This window comes from Colletes gigas, unplaced genomic scaffold (genome assembly GCF_013123115.1).
Source record: "Colletes gigas isolate AHSC1104 unplaced genomic scaffold, ASM1312311v1 Colletes_gigas_Sc00009, whole genome shotgun sequence".
In the NCBI taxonomy this organism is placed as follows: Eukaryota; Metazoa; Arthropoda; class Insecta; order Hymenoptera; family Colletidae; genus Colletes; species Colletes gigas.
The window spans coordinates 1,125,842-1,141,732 of record NW_025106638.1 but is presented as its reverse complement, the minus strand read 5'-3'; the positions used below and the strand labels follow the sequence as shown (position 1 = coordinate 1,141,732).

Here is a 15,891-nt window from a genome sequence, read left to right as displayed (position 1 = left end):
TAATAATGGAGAATACCGTTTTAGACTAAGGTGTTGTGCAACTCTTTTAATAAAGAAATAAAGTTTGTGCAATTTTGCTTATGAGAGAACTCACCCCAATATATCATCCTGAAGTATAATTTCTAAGCTGTGTTCTTTCTGAGTGTTAACTGGAAATTTTATAGGGACTTTTTTTTAGTTTCTAGAGATTTCTAAGCAGCTTCTCCATTTACAATGGATACTTCTTTTCCTTCTATTTACAATGGACATTTTCCCTTCCACTTATTACACACTGGATATTAGCCATATTCTTTTTCAACCATGCACAATAATCCTTCAAATTAATTTCCAATGTACATATCTTTTTTGCATTCTTTCGTAATTACTATTATGTACCAATGTCGCGGAAAAAATGAAAACTAACGGTACGGGGGATTGGAACTCACGGATCTTCGTATCTTCGTGTTGCTAATCAACCGCCTTACCAACTCAGCCATCGTCGTATGACTACCATCCCACTGTTAATGATTACTTTTCTGGAAATTGATCTCCGTTTTCACATTAACAACTGCTTATATTTTATTATTACGCATAGCATAATAAATAAAAAAAACTCCGGTACAGTCTCTCTTAGACGCATTTAACAATTTGTTCTAGCCCTGTTCGGAACGACTATCGATCGTAAGTGGGCAGTTGTTCGCATTCTATTTTATAGTTACCGAATGGTTTATTATTATGAATATTATTAACGGCCATATGAGCGTAGACGCGAGAATTCCGTGCTCCGAGCACGTATCGTCCGTATCGAGATAGGATGAGGGCTAAAACAGGATTGGGCGGTGGATGTAATTCGCTGTTGTAACCATCGTCGCTTAGAACCCCGCTCAGGAAGCGATCGAGGGCTTTGATGGCCGTCGTTATGTCTTGCGAATTACGATGGGGATTCGTCGTCTGAACCTTCCCACGATAAGGCAATCGGGCATGATCCAAATCATCCGTTAGGTATTCATCGAGCTCTTCTACGACTTGATACGACGTCCGTCGCGGAACGTGGGGATCATTCTCAACAGTTGCTCGCAGTCTCAGCGTGCTGCTCGGTCTCGATGACTCTGGAATTCTCCTAATTCCTGTTTCAACGCTACCCTGAGTTTCCTTCGATGATCTGAAAATGGAAACTTCAACTATTGATGTATCGGTGCTTCGAGACTCGTTCGAAAACAAACTAATACAGCAGGAGGATCGAAATCTTTGAAATCATCAGAAGCTTTACGTTTATCTTTGTATTTTTACAACTATTTTAGGTCGACTAGGATTTTCACGAAAATATAATAACAGTAGAACGCTAGACACTTTCGGAACCGAATTTTCTAAATGTGAGTTCTTACTTTTGCTTATTCGTAATTGATTTCGTCTCGTCTTGGAAAGGTAACTCGAGGTCGATCGATAGTGGTTTCAAGAAGGAAAACCTTTGTTGCGTTTGTATTTCGGGAATGCCTCTACCTGGGGATTTATCATCTTTTAAGCCATTGCCCAAAGCTTGGTTGACGAAAACAGCGTGTTGTGAAAGTTTGGAAAATGCTGTGTTCGATGGTGGAAGATAGCTAACGGATGGTGACTGTAAACTCGTCGACGTTTGAAAATCCCGCGATATTGTCGTTGTTAATATACCACTGGACAGGCAGAAGAATGTTACCTGTATTGAATAATTTTCACATTGATTTTAAGATCCTAACACTTTTACATTGAGCACAGTATCGCACTGAACGCGGTTTAAATTTAGAAATTCTTGAAAACTAAAATATAACAAAATTGTATTTCGTAATATTTCAAAACAATTTACTGCGTCACGAATATTTGAAAACACTATTAAACGAACCGTATAAATAACGTAAAATAACACATCACCAGGTAAAATAGAGTAATGTCGTCCACGCTGACCAACATTCTGGAAAGTCTTGGGAAGAACTGAAACTACTGTACGCACTTTGCATTTCCTTTATATCCTACAGTACTATCTGCTCTAAAAGCCAAGTCTTGTCAATGGCGGGAAATGTGTACATGTATCGTGTTAAACACGTTCCAATCTACATAGTCAAAGATTCCGCTACTTTCTCTTTCCTTTCGCCTAACTACATCTTTACTTGTTCTTCGTCGCAAACGCACACGATTTTTCCATTAACGGGAAATTCTAATTATTTGGTGAAGGAACAATTTACAAACTGTCGTTGGCAAATGAGTACAAACTAAATAAAATCGTAGGAATTGCGACTTTTTATTTGCAAGTCTTGTTCAGAGAAAAAGGATTTTTATTTCGTGTTCGAGATCTACGTGACAAAATAAATTATTTGACATATTACTCAATCTGTATAAATTATCGTGCAAAAATGAATGGAAATTACCGTGTCAAGCATAAATATTTCAAAATTTTGTACAATTATATATATTATTATTGTATTGCAAGGGATTAACTAAAAAATTCCCCAGATTGGTAGAGATTTAACACTGCAGCGCCATCTGTTAGACGTTCAATCAAGGTACATCTCGCGGGACAGGGAAATCCTAATGATTCAATTATCGACTCGTCGTGGTTCGATATATTATGAGTTATTGTAGTTAAATTTAATATCTAGCAGAATTAACCTCGTACAGCTTTCTAAAGGTGAATAAAATGTTGAAAATCGAAATTGTTAGTCAATATTCCAAATATTTTAATGCATTTACATTAATTATTCACTAAATTTCTGCTTGAAAAATATTGATACTGTGCACTCAGAATGAAGATAATTTTAAAATAATCAGTACATCTTCATTTAATACGTAATGAATATAAACTAAACATTTAAATCACCAGTGACTGAAAACCGTATATGTTTAAAATTCGACTATCGATTCTATCGATACTTACTTGATTGCTACTTGATGCAGGAACAAATGTTGCCGTGAAATAAATTTTTGGGCGCCGGTAAAAAACTTCATTATTTATTTATTTACAGGAAAAACCCTCTAGTATACAAAGATATAAAAACATTAACTAATTTAAAATTAAGTTAAAAATAAAAATAATGTATTGTAAGACACTGGTTTGGTTCATTATTTTTTTTACAAATTTCTGTTGCAGCTTAGATGTCGATAATGTAATTAGGGTGTACAACGAGCAACGGATCATCTTCTTCTTCTTCGTCATGCTTACCCTTCCGTTTAAGTTCAGCCGTTGTAAGAGGAATGATAATTTGATCCTACAAAAAAACAATTATATTAATTACAAATAAAGTATATTATAATTCAAACAATTCAGCACATACATGATATGTCAATCTGTCGATAATTTTTTCGATAAAATTTTTCCTTTCCAGTAGTTCTTCCTCCGAATCTATTTGATCTTGTATTTGATCAAGATACCAGGCTACTAGTTCCGACTTCCTTAGACCGCCTTTAATATCATCTGCGTAAAAAGTTCTTCTTCATTTCTTTAATTCCACGAAAATATTTACTTACCCACTTCCGCTTTACATTCTACTGGCTACCATACCTGAAGGAGAGGTTTCAGCGCGAGTTTCTTCGTTCCTCATATACAATACCAACATATTAGATAAACTTTTGTACTCTTCAAAGGACATTGTTAACTTCTTTTTATCCGTGATTTCAGTTCCTACACCGGAACATGGGGGAACAAATTAGAAACCCCATTTTGCATAAAAATTTTAACAAAAATATTAAATTAAAATTTTTACGAGGCGTGTCGGTTGCCCTATCGTCGTCCAACGCGTTAAGAGCAGCCATAAGCGGCGGAGCATCATCTATATTGACGTCCGCGTTCAGATCATCGGGTTCTTCTAAATCTATATCTGGCTGTTCCACAGTCACGATACTTTTACTTAATAAACGTTTTGCTTCTTTCACGTGTTTCACGGAAACTTCATCTAAACACTCTAATTTAGCTTTTGCTTCTGACAATCTGATAAGACTTTCTAACTGTCGAACGGTGACCCTCCACTTTCCAGAACTGCTACCAGTTCTTTGCCTAAGCGTTGTATAACTATCGACCAAATAATCTGCAGCTTCCTGCAAAGTTTTTAGAGACGAATGTAGTCGTTTTGACCGATGATCGATTTTCGGTTCGAAAGTATGTAATACCTGGCTCAATATAGGCTTAAAATGTTTGGCAAAATTGATGTAACGAACAATTTCAGATTGCGAGTACACAGCCTCGAAATCTTGCCAATTGTCGCAGTGTAGATCAACGATTCGTTTAGCGATCGCGTTATCGACGATTTCGTTACATTCATCGACTATAATAAAAAACAAATCGAATCTGGACATAATGGGCGCCGTTAACTGAACATTCTGTTGCAAAGACTTTTTCCTGTCGTAACGCCCGCCAATGGGATTTGCCGCTGCTAATATCGATGTTCGAGCATTCAAAGTTGCCCTTACACCAGCCTACGAATAGATGCCTTTATTAAAAATACACATAATACAAAATGATTGTAAAAGCCATTTTCTATTCAGAGACCTTGGCCAATGAAATTGTTTGCTGCTCCATGGCTTCGTGTATAGCGACTTGATCTCTGATCTCCATTTTATCGAACTCGTCGATACAACAAATACCCTGATCGGCAAGCATCAAAGCACCGGCTTCGATCACGAAATCAGGCGATTCTTCGTCTCTAACTACCGCCGCTGTTAACCCAGCCGCGGAAGACGCTTTCCCGGAAGTGTAAATTGCTCTTGGAGTGATTTCAGCAACGCTCTTTAGAAACTGAGACTTTGCCGTGCTGGGGTCTCCAACTATGCAACAATTTATGTCGCCACGCAACGAGGTGCCTTCCAACGTTGTCTTCCCAACGCCCCCAAAGAGCATCAAAGTGATTCCCTTTTTAACTTCATCGTTGCCATGTATCGACGAAAACAAACTATTAACGAGGTTTTGGTACAGATTTTTATCGCGACTCATTTCGTATATACGATTCCATTCCGCCTCTGTCATTCGTTTCTTCATCATTTCTTGAGATATCTCCTCCATGTTTGTTTCCGTCCCACCGAACTACAAGAGCCAAGTATTAAGATCCAACCCCGATATTAACGTGACTTCGACTTACACATCGTACGTGTACTCAGAATTTAGCGAATAAAAATTTTAGATTCGTAAACTAGCTTTTAAAGATTATGATCGAGAATATTAACGTGGCAGGCTTCAACTTATACTTAACACTTTGATGGCCGCAACTGATACTGTAGATCAAAGTGAGATACATGAATTATAAATGTAACCTCGACAAACGTAATAAGTTGAATGCACGATGAAATGCTGGCTGATACAATAGATCACGTAGGCGTGACAGTGGCCAACGTCTGCTAGCTCGCGAAGTCACGTATACGTGACAACGGCCGTCAAAGTGTTAAGACGCATTTTATTCGCGAAATGGCAAATAACAATTTTAGATTCATAAACTAGCTTTTAAAGATTATGATCGAGAATATTAAGGCGGCAGGCTTCAACTTATACTTAACACTTTAATGGCCGCATCGCGCGAAAACCGCTGTTCGTCACCACTGATATTGCAGATCAAAGTGAGATACATGAATTATAAGGAATTGTAAATGTAACCTCGACAAACGTAATAAGTTGAATGCATGATGAAATGCTGGCTGATACAATAGATCACGTAGGCGTGACAGTGGCCACCGTCTGCTAGCTCGCGAAGTCACGTATACGTGACAGCGGCCGTCAAAGTGTTAAGACGCATTTTATTCGCGAAATGGCAAATTACAATTTTAGATTCGTAAACTAGCTTTTAAAGATTCCTCCGTTCGCCTGGACAGCGATTTAAAAAATTCTAATTTATTAATAAAATGTTAAGAGAAGTTTAAGAACGAATCTAACATTTTTATTCATTTATTAAAAAATATTTGATTCGTAATATTAATCGTTTTTACTCTAAAGCTTGTTGGCGTGACGCTACAGGCTAGGAACGCAGTTTTGTACGTGAGTTCTCTGGTTCCTAATGATTTCAGGCCGGTTAGACCTTCTCCTTGGTCCGCAGACTTTTGTCGTCTCTGTTTATTGAGCTGTACACCAGGAGCAGACAGAACCCCAACGTCTGGTATAACTATAAGAGTTCCCGTAAAATCGTATCTAGAATATGCGAAACAATTTATCCAAGTTTCTTGGAAATCAACGACAACGTAAAGTTATTTTCATCGTAATACCTATCCCCAGCCTGTACTGTTTCGACGGCTTCCGATCGTAAAATAACTTCGAGCGATCGGGGAATGCATCCCTTAGGAAGCTCTGCTTGCGTTTCCTGCACTCTAATCTTTTGAAAATCCACGAATACTGAATTATCCACGTCCAGCATGAAACGACGTCTATTATTACACACTGGATTATGACAAATTGTCGGATTTGTAAACTAAAATGCATCGTTCGTATTGTAGTCACGTACTAACGGGTTCGTGTTTATTAAATATTTATACCGTACTTTAAATTGTTGCTCCACATTTTTAATTACACCGTTGCAATCTGTGCAAATGAACGTTCCGAGAATTAGTTCCGGATGGACCGGATGCGTTCGTATTACTTGGCCCGATATTCGTATCAGGGTACCTAATTTTGCTGAATTTAGTTCCCTTAGCTTTTGCCTTGTTGGAACTTCTACGAAACTAACGTAACATTCTTTATCTTTTCTTAAGTCAGTTACATCTTTGACAAAATTGGCCAATGCTTGGCACAAATATGGGTACACCCTATCAAACAAAATTATACAATTATACGATTTTTGCAGAGATACGTGTTTCAGTGGAAGATTATTCCTTTTCTGTCTGCTTCTGGATATTTGCCTTTTCAGATAGTTGGATAGTCGGATAGTTAAGATAGTTAGATAGTTGCCCCAATTTGGAACGATACTTGATAGAATCAATGATCTAATTAGATTGCAGAAGTACATAATTACAGTATTCCCTTCCAATCTTGTTGCGAACATAACGTGACCTTCTCAGGGTGTAAAGTCGCCTTGGGCATAGTATTGATTTGCACCTGGCTTATCGCAATGTCTTTCTTGTTCCGCATTATTATAAGCAATTAATCTTCACCCGTAAAATAATACAAGTCAATTCAAGAACAAACCGTAATTATAACATTTTGAACAAGATTTTATTTAGAAACCACACTGAGAATGTTGCAAAGAGGAACGAGTTACCTAAACTTAATTTTATTACTAACAATAACGAGACTACGTGTGTTGCTTGGTGGTCCAGTTAGAGCTCTTAATCATTTTTACAATGGTAAAGAAGAAAGAGAAAGTCATAGAAATACAGAAGAAAGAATTACCAGGTCCGTAAAATCTTGAAGAAGCATTCTAAACTATTTTTAAATAGCGTTTATTTACAGCACTATGGTAAAAAAATCTTTTCTATTATTTATATTGCATTTTCCATATTACGGAAATAAAAAACAATAATCGCTTGTAAATACATCTTCTCCTTACTCATTTTCATCAAAACACGGTCCATTTAAAAACAAGGTTACCAAACATAATTATTTCTTTTTTGCACTATACATTGAAATGTCAGCTTTTAGAATATGTTTTTTTTATAAGCTAAGAGCAGTGCTTTTCATAGAAAAAAAACTAAAAAAATTTGATAATACTTACCAGTTAACCTAATAATAAATACTTATGATCTATTCTGAAGCAAAATACGAAGTTTAATTACATTATTAACGTAAAGTTCGTACCTGTAATATTCTTCGACTATAGTTGTGGATAGTACTTGATTATATTCGTCTACATCGTCAAAAGTTACTTCTAAGGTGTAATGTTCTGGGCTTATGAGTTCCTTTGCTGGCTCCAAATATTTTACAATTCCATCTTCTTTAAACCTAATTAAACGATAAATTTATACATATATGAAAAGCTGTGAAAACACGTTTCTATAAAATTACACATAATTGTGTACCGTGTGTCCACGGTTAGATAAATTATTCTTTACAAATTGTAAGAACTTACTCTTCGAGGAAATCTTGAAACAATTTCTGGCATTTGAGTCCAACTTCATCCGGAACACGTTTACTGGAACTTTGAACATCCCCAATATCCATTTTTCGATTATTAACAAAATACAATTTATACACACAAACTTTGCATTTAATTCAACTGCAAAGCGTCTACCGGAAATAATGTTACTAGACGACACATTGGCGCCTAAATGAAACTGTCCCCACCACTTACACACACTAATGCACAAACAAGTGCACATGACCTGTGATGCTTCGGAGATTCAAGAAAAAAGGCAAATGTGAAAATTTCTTTCTCGCTCTCGAAACAGCTGATATCCAATATGCATAAATCGTATACGATTTCGATTTCAACTGTCTAGACATTTTTATTTTTCGACCCATGTATACCTATTACACCATAAACTAAGTACAGAGTAGACCTACCGTTCAATGGGACTTTGTGACACACGAACTGATATACCAATGTCATAAAATATCGGTGGTTCTACAGCAATCTTCTCGTTTAAAAAACGGTAACTTTACAAAATTATAACTACAGACGAGGTATACGAGTAGACCTTTCACCCAATGTATTTTTACGGCCCATTTTTATGGGATCTCGAAACCCCATTACCATTTTCGTGTCACTCGCAACATTACCAACAGATTTATAAATAAATTTCAATCCCTTCCATAGTCAATTCATATGTATTTACGTACACACCACAGACAAGGTATACAGTCAGTATGGCAGTCAGATTGGGCCACGAAAATCCATAAGGTGTATGGTCTACACGTATACCTCGTCTATGATATAAGTCTAATTTACTATACAATAATGCATGACAGTAATATTTTCTTACGACGCGTTGAAAGAAAAATTTTCGTATCTTAACCTTCCACTCAGAATGCGATAACAGATATATTCTTAATATAAGCACAGACAATATTATAACGATTGTCTAGGGAGTTTGAGGCCCACGAAATAGTATTCAAAGGTTGGCTAAGGTAGGATATATTTAAGGCAGGATAGCGGGAGAAATAAACCCTCTTCTTAGTGCCGCATCTGTTTTATATTTTTCTAAATATTTTTAAGTTATTCTTCCTAGGTAATTAGCTATGTAATGTTGTTAAAAATATAGTGTTATAATCGATAATTATTCATAAATAATATTAATGTCTTGATATATTATTGCACAATATGTAATATTATTTGTAATAGGGGAGAGCGGGAGAGGAAAAACGGAAAATAAAGATACTGAGTGACTCGGAAGTGTCAGGACAAATAATAGGCGTGGTTTTACTATGGTTCTGCACTGTTCAGAAGTTCCAATACGACTGCTCCTGATTCAACGCACGCTCGCTTTCGCGGGTTCGCTCATCGGCGTCTCAAAAGACGCCGAACCCTACAATGTCTTCGAAACATTCGCTTTTATCAGCCGCGGTCTGCGGCGATCATCTTACACTCGAAGAGCCGCGCTCTACGATGATCGCCGACAGACACGGTCCCTATTTACAATGTCTGTATAAATCGTCGGCTCTTACATATTGAAGAATAAATTTCATGTGAAATAAATAATAAATAGAAGATGGCGGAGAAACGATTAATGTACCTCCTTTTTTCTTCTTAAGAAGTAAATAAATTCACTAAAGAAAAAGTGATTTATTAATTATAAATATGATGACCACAATTCCACAATGAAATGAGGTTCAAACGTTTGTAACTTACGCCACTTTTCCAGGAGACTATTCAATTATTGATAGTGAACTTAATAAGTCTAGAGTAAGTCTCACAACTTAAAACATAATTTTCTTTTTGAATATTATTATAGATATATTTAGAAATCATTTTCATACAAAATTAGCGCGCGTACGGTTTTTAGCGTAACAAATATTTTGAATTATTCCCATGAAAGGACTCAATAAATTCTTGTTACTTTTAAAATCATTTGAATGAAAAAAATCGACGTGAAACTGTAACTGATTAATTTTGTACTTAGGTCTTCTCGTTGATTTTTATAATTCCTTATACTTTGGATTATTAACTACTAGTATGACAAATTACATATAAACAATATTTGGTACTTCAAAAAAATTTCATGTAGTTCCTTTTTTTCATTACTAAATAATGAAAAAAAAATATTTGTACGGAAAAAGAAACAACTCATTTGTAATGAACCTGTTTTCTCAAAAAAGTATTTTTTCAGATAGTCATTATTTCACATAACAGTATTATATATATATATATTAAACATTAAATATTTGAAAACTGCATTCCATATTAATTCTTTCGCGACAGCTGCAGTGGGTCTAGAGAAGCCATAATTTGACTACTATGGAACAAGAATAGTGACTGCTATAGCAATTTCCTCTGTTTAGAGATATCTTCGACATTTTAGAAATATTCGAAATATTCGAAATATTAGAAATATTCGATGGTCCAATGGAGTTATTATTTTCTAGTATTTCTAATGTCACTGACATTATTCAAAAATTTGTCAGTGATCTTCACGACATGTAACGTATTAATAGAACCAAATCGAGAGAAATAATAGAAAAGATACTCAATATATTCTTTCTTTATATTTAATACTATTTTATATCTATCGTGTGACAAAATGTTATATTAGAAATCATTTAAGAATATAATTCGTTTCCCACCGAAGAGATTTACTTATATAAAGTTAATATTTAAACAGAATATTTTTCTTTCGATAAGAAATTTTAATATTTCCTGTATAAATGTATTTCAAATTATATTTTTGAGTAGGAAACGTCTCTTATAGAGTGAGAAATAGATATCTATAAAAATAACGACTTTTTATAGTGTTTCACAAGTTCATATCTCCAGCCCTATTGATCGTACAGAGCTCCCCTAGGTCTCGTTGTTTTTGTTATACAGCGTGTTTCCGAATTAATGGTACATCCTGAGGGGGTAAATCAATATGAAAAAAATTAGGTGAAAATTTACAGTGATATTCGTTTTATGCGAAGCTCCGTTTCCGAACAAATTGACGTTGAAGATTCATTTACTCTAAACAGATTAACAAAAAAGTAAAAGTATTCTTTCGTAAAAAAGTAAGTCTTTGGTTAACATGCATACTTAAGTATATGTATAATAATCTATCGTCAAGTCTAGGGATAATAATAGCTAAGCTAGTTTACCATTATGATCAATTTAGCAGCCATATTGGTTATTCAAGAAGTCCCTGGCATTATACCAAATTCTGATGGAGTTCTATCTTGTTGGAAAATCAATTCTTTCGAGTTTTAAGCGATAATTTTCCGATAATTGATATATTTGTTGTGTAAGAAATTTAAATATAATATAAATGCAATACTACAATTTATTTGTTAATTATGTCAGCCTCAATATGTTCCATCAAACACGAAAATATGTTTAATTGGATTCTTCAGTCTACAGTTTATTCAGCCAAAATTAGGATCACGATTAAAAGTCACAAAAGGCTGATTTGTTCTCGTCCAATATTCGTGAAACAGTTTTTCAGAAATATTATATCAAAATGCAAGTAGACTCTTGCTTATTTAAGAGTTTTTTCGAAACTTTAAACATACCAATGTTAACAATTGATAAATATTTGAAAGAAATGGGAATTGTGTCGAAGCTCTCTATATATCAAATTCTCACCCCCTCCCCTCCAAGAGTTATTAGATATAAGAATTATTAGCTTAAACTTGTTTAGAGCCGCAGGCAATAATCCACTTAAGGGTTAAAAAATATTCTAATATAGAACCAAAGACTCCAAGGGAATTCCCATTTCGTTCGACTTAATTATATATTGGTTGAACGCTTAAAATATGGAACAAACCTTACAAAGTTATATTAACCCTTGAGTGGACTCATAGTCCAACAATTAAATTATTTTACTTAATGTTTATCACAAAATTCTATGGCATGTTTGAAATTCGGGACTTACAGGGATGACCTGATACTAAGAACCCGTTCTGCTATCAGCTTACAAAAGCTCGGCGAACGATAAACTAAAAAGACGAAATCGAGGGAGCTCGATAGAAATTCCGAAAGGTCAAGAAGCTTCTATGAAAGGTTAGGCTTCCTCGATACGAGATTAAAGTAGATTAAGCTAGTTCCAAGTTCAGGACCAGTCCATAGTAGAACACGGAAAGAATGCAAGACGATTTATTCTTGCGACAACCTGACCATTTTTCTTTGACCCTCTACGAACCCTCGTAACTTTCAGGACACATGCTGATATATTTCATTTTGATTACATTCTGCCAAATGATTACAATATTTTACCAAATTACATAATGTCTCTGAGATAACCATTAACCTGAAATATAAATTGTAAATTGCAAGTTTACATTTGAGACAAAAATTCGGTCAACGAAGACAGACAATACCGGCGTTCCTATGTTTGTCTTGGTTGTTTTCAATTGCAAAACAAGCAGAAACATAAAAACGGACGTCGCGCAGTGTTCAAAAACGGCAATTTACACGCGAAAAATTGTATTTTACCTCAAAAGTGCACAAATCCTTAAAAATAAGTTTATGAACGATTATTAACAATGTTAACATTAATTTTGCTTAATAATTCTTATGTTATTTCATGTCGAATGAAAATAACATTATTTAATTAAAGAAAAAAACTAAATATATTTATTACGAAAGTTTCACTGTTGCATAACATTTTGAAGTGCATAATGTATGTAAATAATGAAGAAAGTAATAGAAAATAGGAATAATAAGAATAAGATTCGCTAACTTTAAAGTTATATTATTAAAAAAGCTGATTTTCAGAGAAACCAAAGAAGTGAATATACTACAATTGGTTCTTTTCGATTACCTGTATTTAAAATTCTAATAAATTTTGATGAATTGTTTTTATCCTAAAATAAAGTTTGTCCTTTCCTGTGCAAGATTCATACAGTACAAATTGAAATCATTGTAATATCATTATTTCCTAGGAGAAACATGAACTGCAAACACAGATTTCCAAGAAGAATAAAAATGTCGAGTTTCTCAGTAAAAATTAACCTATTTAACACGTTGACTATCAGTCGAAAATCCCAAAATTATTTACGAGACCAAAACTTTGATCTTGGACAATTGCAAACTGCATAACTTAAAACTTGTAGATACTTACTTTCGTAAATTCCCTAAAATTTAAGAAGCCTATTAAAATTTATTTTCTTTAACCCTTCAGTCAACTCTCAATCTCAACTGAATTATTTTACTTAATGTTGATTTTTACCAAATCGATAAATAGAAATCACCTTTCTTTAAAGCATTTATAAAATAATGAATTAATAGAAGATTCCACAAATTTTCAAATAATTACATTGAGATATATTACAAAATTATTAACTTAAAATTGTCGAGAGCCGCAGCCAATAATCTACTTAGTTAAAAAATATTTTAGTATATAATTGAAAACTTCAGGGGAATTCCCATTTCGTTCGACTTTTTGTATTTTTTTTTTGTATTTTGAGACCTGATTATTGGTTGGATACTTAAAATTTGGAACGAACCTTACAAAGTTATATTAACCCTTAAGTGGACTCTCAATCTTAACTGAATTATTTTACTAAATGTTGATTTTTACCAAATCGATAAATGGAAATCAACTTTTCTTTAAAGCATTTATAAAATAATAAACTAACGGAGAATTACATAAATTTTCAAATAATTACGTTTAAATATATTAAAAAATTATTAGATTAAACTTGCGGAAGGCTACAGCCAATAATCCACTTGAGGGTTAAAAAATATTCTAATATACAACTGAAAACTCCAGGAGAATTTCCATTTTTATAAGAAATAATGATTACATAAATTTTCAAATAATTATATTTACATATATTAAACAATTATTAGTTTAAACTTGCGAAGATAATATTCCACTTAGGGGTTAGCATTTTAACTTGAGAATTAATTGTTTTATTTCCACACTTAAAACCGTCACCCATATATGGATGACGCGACAGCCAAAGTGTTAAACAATTTCAACATAACAAGGGTTAAATAATGTTTCAAACGAAGATCCTCAAGGATTTACAAATTCATCACCTAAAGTAAAATGATAGGAGATGATCAAAAATTGGACTTAATCGCCTTTGAATCGCCGTTTTCGAATACTGTGCGCAGTCAAAGTGTTAAGCAATTTCTAGGGTTAAATAATATTTCAAACGAAGATCCTCAAGGATTTACAAATTCAACACCTAAAGTAAAATGATAGGAGATGGTCAAAAATTGGACTTTCTCGCGTCTGAATCACCGTTTTCGAACACTGTGCGCAGTCAAAGTGTTAAACAATGTTTCAAACGAAGATCCTCAAGGATTTACAAATCCAACACCTAAAGTAAAATGATAGGAACTGGTAAGAAATTGGACTTTCTCGCGTCTGAATCACCGTTTTCGATCATTGCGCGCAGTCAAAGTGTTAAACAATGTTTCAAACGAAGATCCTCAAGGATTTACAAATTCAACACCTAAAGTAAAATGATAGATGGTCAGAAATTGGACTTTCTCGCGTCTGAATCACCGTTTTCGAACACTGTGCGCAGTCAAAGTGTTAAACAATGTTTCAAACGAAGACCCTCAAGGATTTACAAATTCAGCACCTAAAGTAAAATGATAGTAGATTGTAAGAAATTGGAGTTTCTCGCGTTTGAATCGCCGTTTCGACGGTCGTGCGACCCTGGTCTAAGGCGGGCAGAGTGGTCGCCGGAGCCAGCGATGCCAAGAAAGCCAGGGGAGGAAGAGGCGAAAGAATGAAAGTAGGGGGTGGATGTTGGAAGGGGGTGGAGCAGCACGCGTCCCCTGCCAGAGCGACCACCTGCCTACCAACCCTGTCTGCTCCACGACATTTCCCAGTATTCGAGCGATCGCCAACACACGCGCACGCAAATCCCTCGGCCGGGGATGTGCGTTGATCGCGCCATCGCGTCGACTCTGATCGTACTACGGAATGTACGATGTAGTAGCAACGTTCTTGACACGACGTGACGTGCCCGTGTTGTCCCCGTGTTGTGCCGTGTCGAGCCCGTGCTTCGTCTATGGTGCACGTGTACACCACGACCCCAGAATCCAGGACCTGCGTCGCGATGCAGCCCAGGAAGCGTCCTTGTCCGTCCGTTTCTAACGCCACCATTGTCTGAACTATGGATCCGCCAGGAGTCATCGTGCCGATAGCCCACGAGTGGCCCTGAAAGACAACCCCTACGGAATCCCACGAACGCCCCCGTAAACCCGCGCCAGACTCGACGCTTTTATGGCAATACGCCGCTCTGCACCCCCGATACGAGATATTCGACGAGAATACACCTCGTGGCTCTGCGCGTTCTCACCGATCGTTTCCCGTGTACCGAGGAGTCGTTCGATCAGAAGCAGTCGTCGACCTTGCTAGCGAACTATAGAGACCCCAACCGATTCCGTTTCCGTTCCCCCGAACGTCTCTGACTCTCCTGTTCGCGATCGAATCGCGAGAGCAGAGTGAACTGTGGTGCATAAATTTTAACCGAATTATACGCGAAGATTCAGGGTGGTAGCTTCCCTCGACCTTTTTCCCCCCGAGAACACACTCGCGAACGACGCCTGACATGGCTACGCGTTTCGACCGATCTTTGTTTCACGCTTTACAAAAGAACGAGGTCATTAGATACGCGAGAAAGCAGGAAGGGTCGAGGGAAGTTGGCCACGCGAGAACAGGTTGCCGCGGCACTTTCCTCGGAGCCTTTTATTCCGCAAATGCGTCACGACGGATCCGCGAAATCCGTTCCCGGAAGTCCGTTTAATCGTTCTCGTATCTTTGATCATGCCTCTATGCGTCATTGTTCCCGGGAAACCGGTTGTCGCTAACCGAGACGCTCGATTTCCATGAAAATCGTCGATCACCGTGCAACGGTACTAATTCGTGCTGAATCGGCCAGAAACA

At 36.0% G+C, this 15,891-nt stretch overlaps 2 protein-coding genes across 2 annotated transcripts; both read right to left on the bottom strand.

Annotated features, from left to right (window-relative positions):
• Positions 1–651: 651 nt before the first annotated feature.
• On the bottom strand, positions 652–1,923 carry LOC122397420. The gene is made up of 3 exons (XM_043396572.1): positions 1,885–1,923; positions 1,365–1,672; positions 652–1,141 (listed from the first exon to the last, which is right to left on the bottom strand). The coding sequence occupies exons 1-3, from the start codon at positions 1,921–1,923 to the stop codon at positions 652–654; spliced, it is 837 nt and encodes a 278-aa protein (XP_043252507.1).
• A 1,139-nt stretch (positions 1,924–3,062) lies between these two features.
• LOC122397234 (DNA replication licensing factor Mcm6) lies at positions 3,063–8,096 on the bottom strand. The gene is made up of 11 exons (XM_043396271.1): positions 7,986–8,096; positions 7,715–7,858; positions 6,462–6,726; positions 6,190–6,392; positions 5,917–6,115; positions 4,493–5,023; positions 4,114–4,419; positions 3,711–4,041; positions 3,509–3,628; positions 3,282–3,421; positions 3,063–3,215 (listed from the first exon to the last, which is right to left on the bottom strand). The coding sequence occupies exons 1-11, from the start codon at positions 8,075–8,077 to the stop codon at positions 3,099–3,101; spliced, it is 2,448 nt and encodes an 815-aa protein (XP_043252206.1). The 5' UTR covers positions 8,078–8,096; the 3' UTR covers positions 3,063–3,098.
• Positions 8,097–15,891: the final 7,795 nt, after the last annotated feature.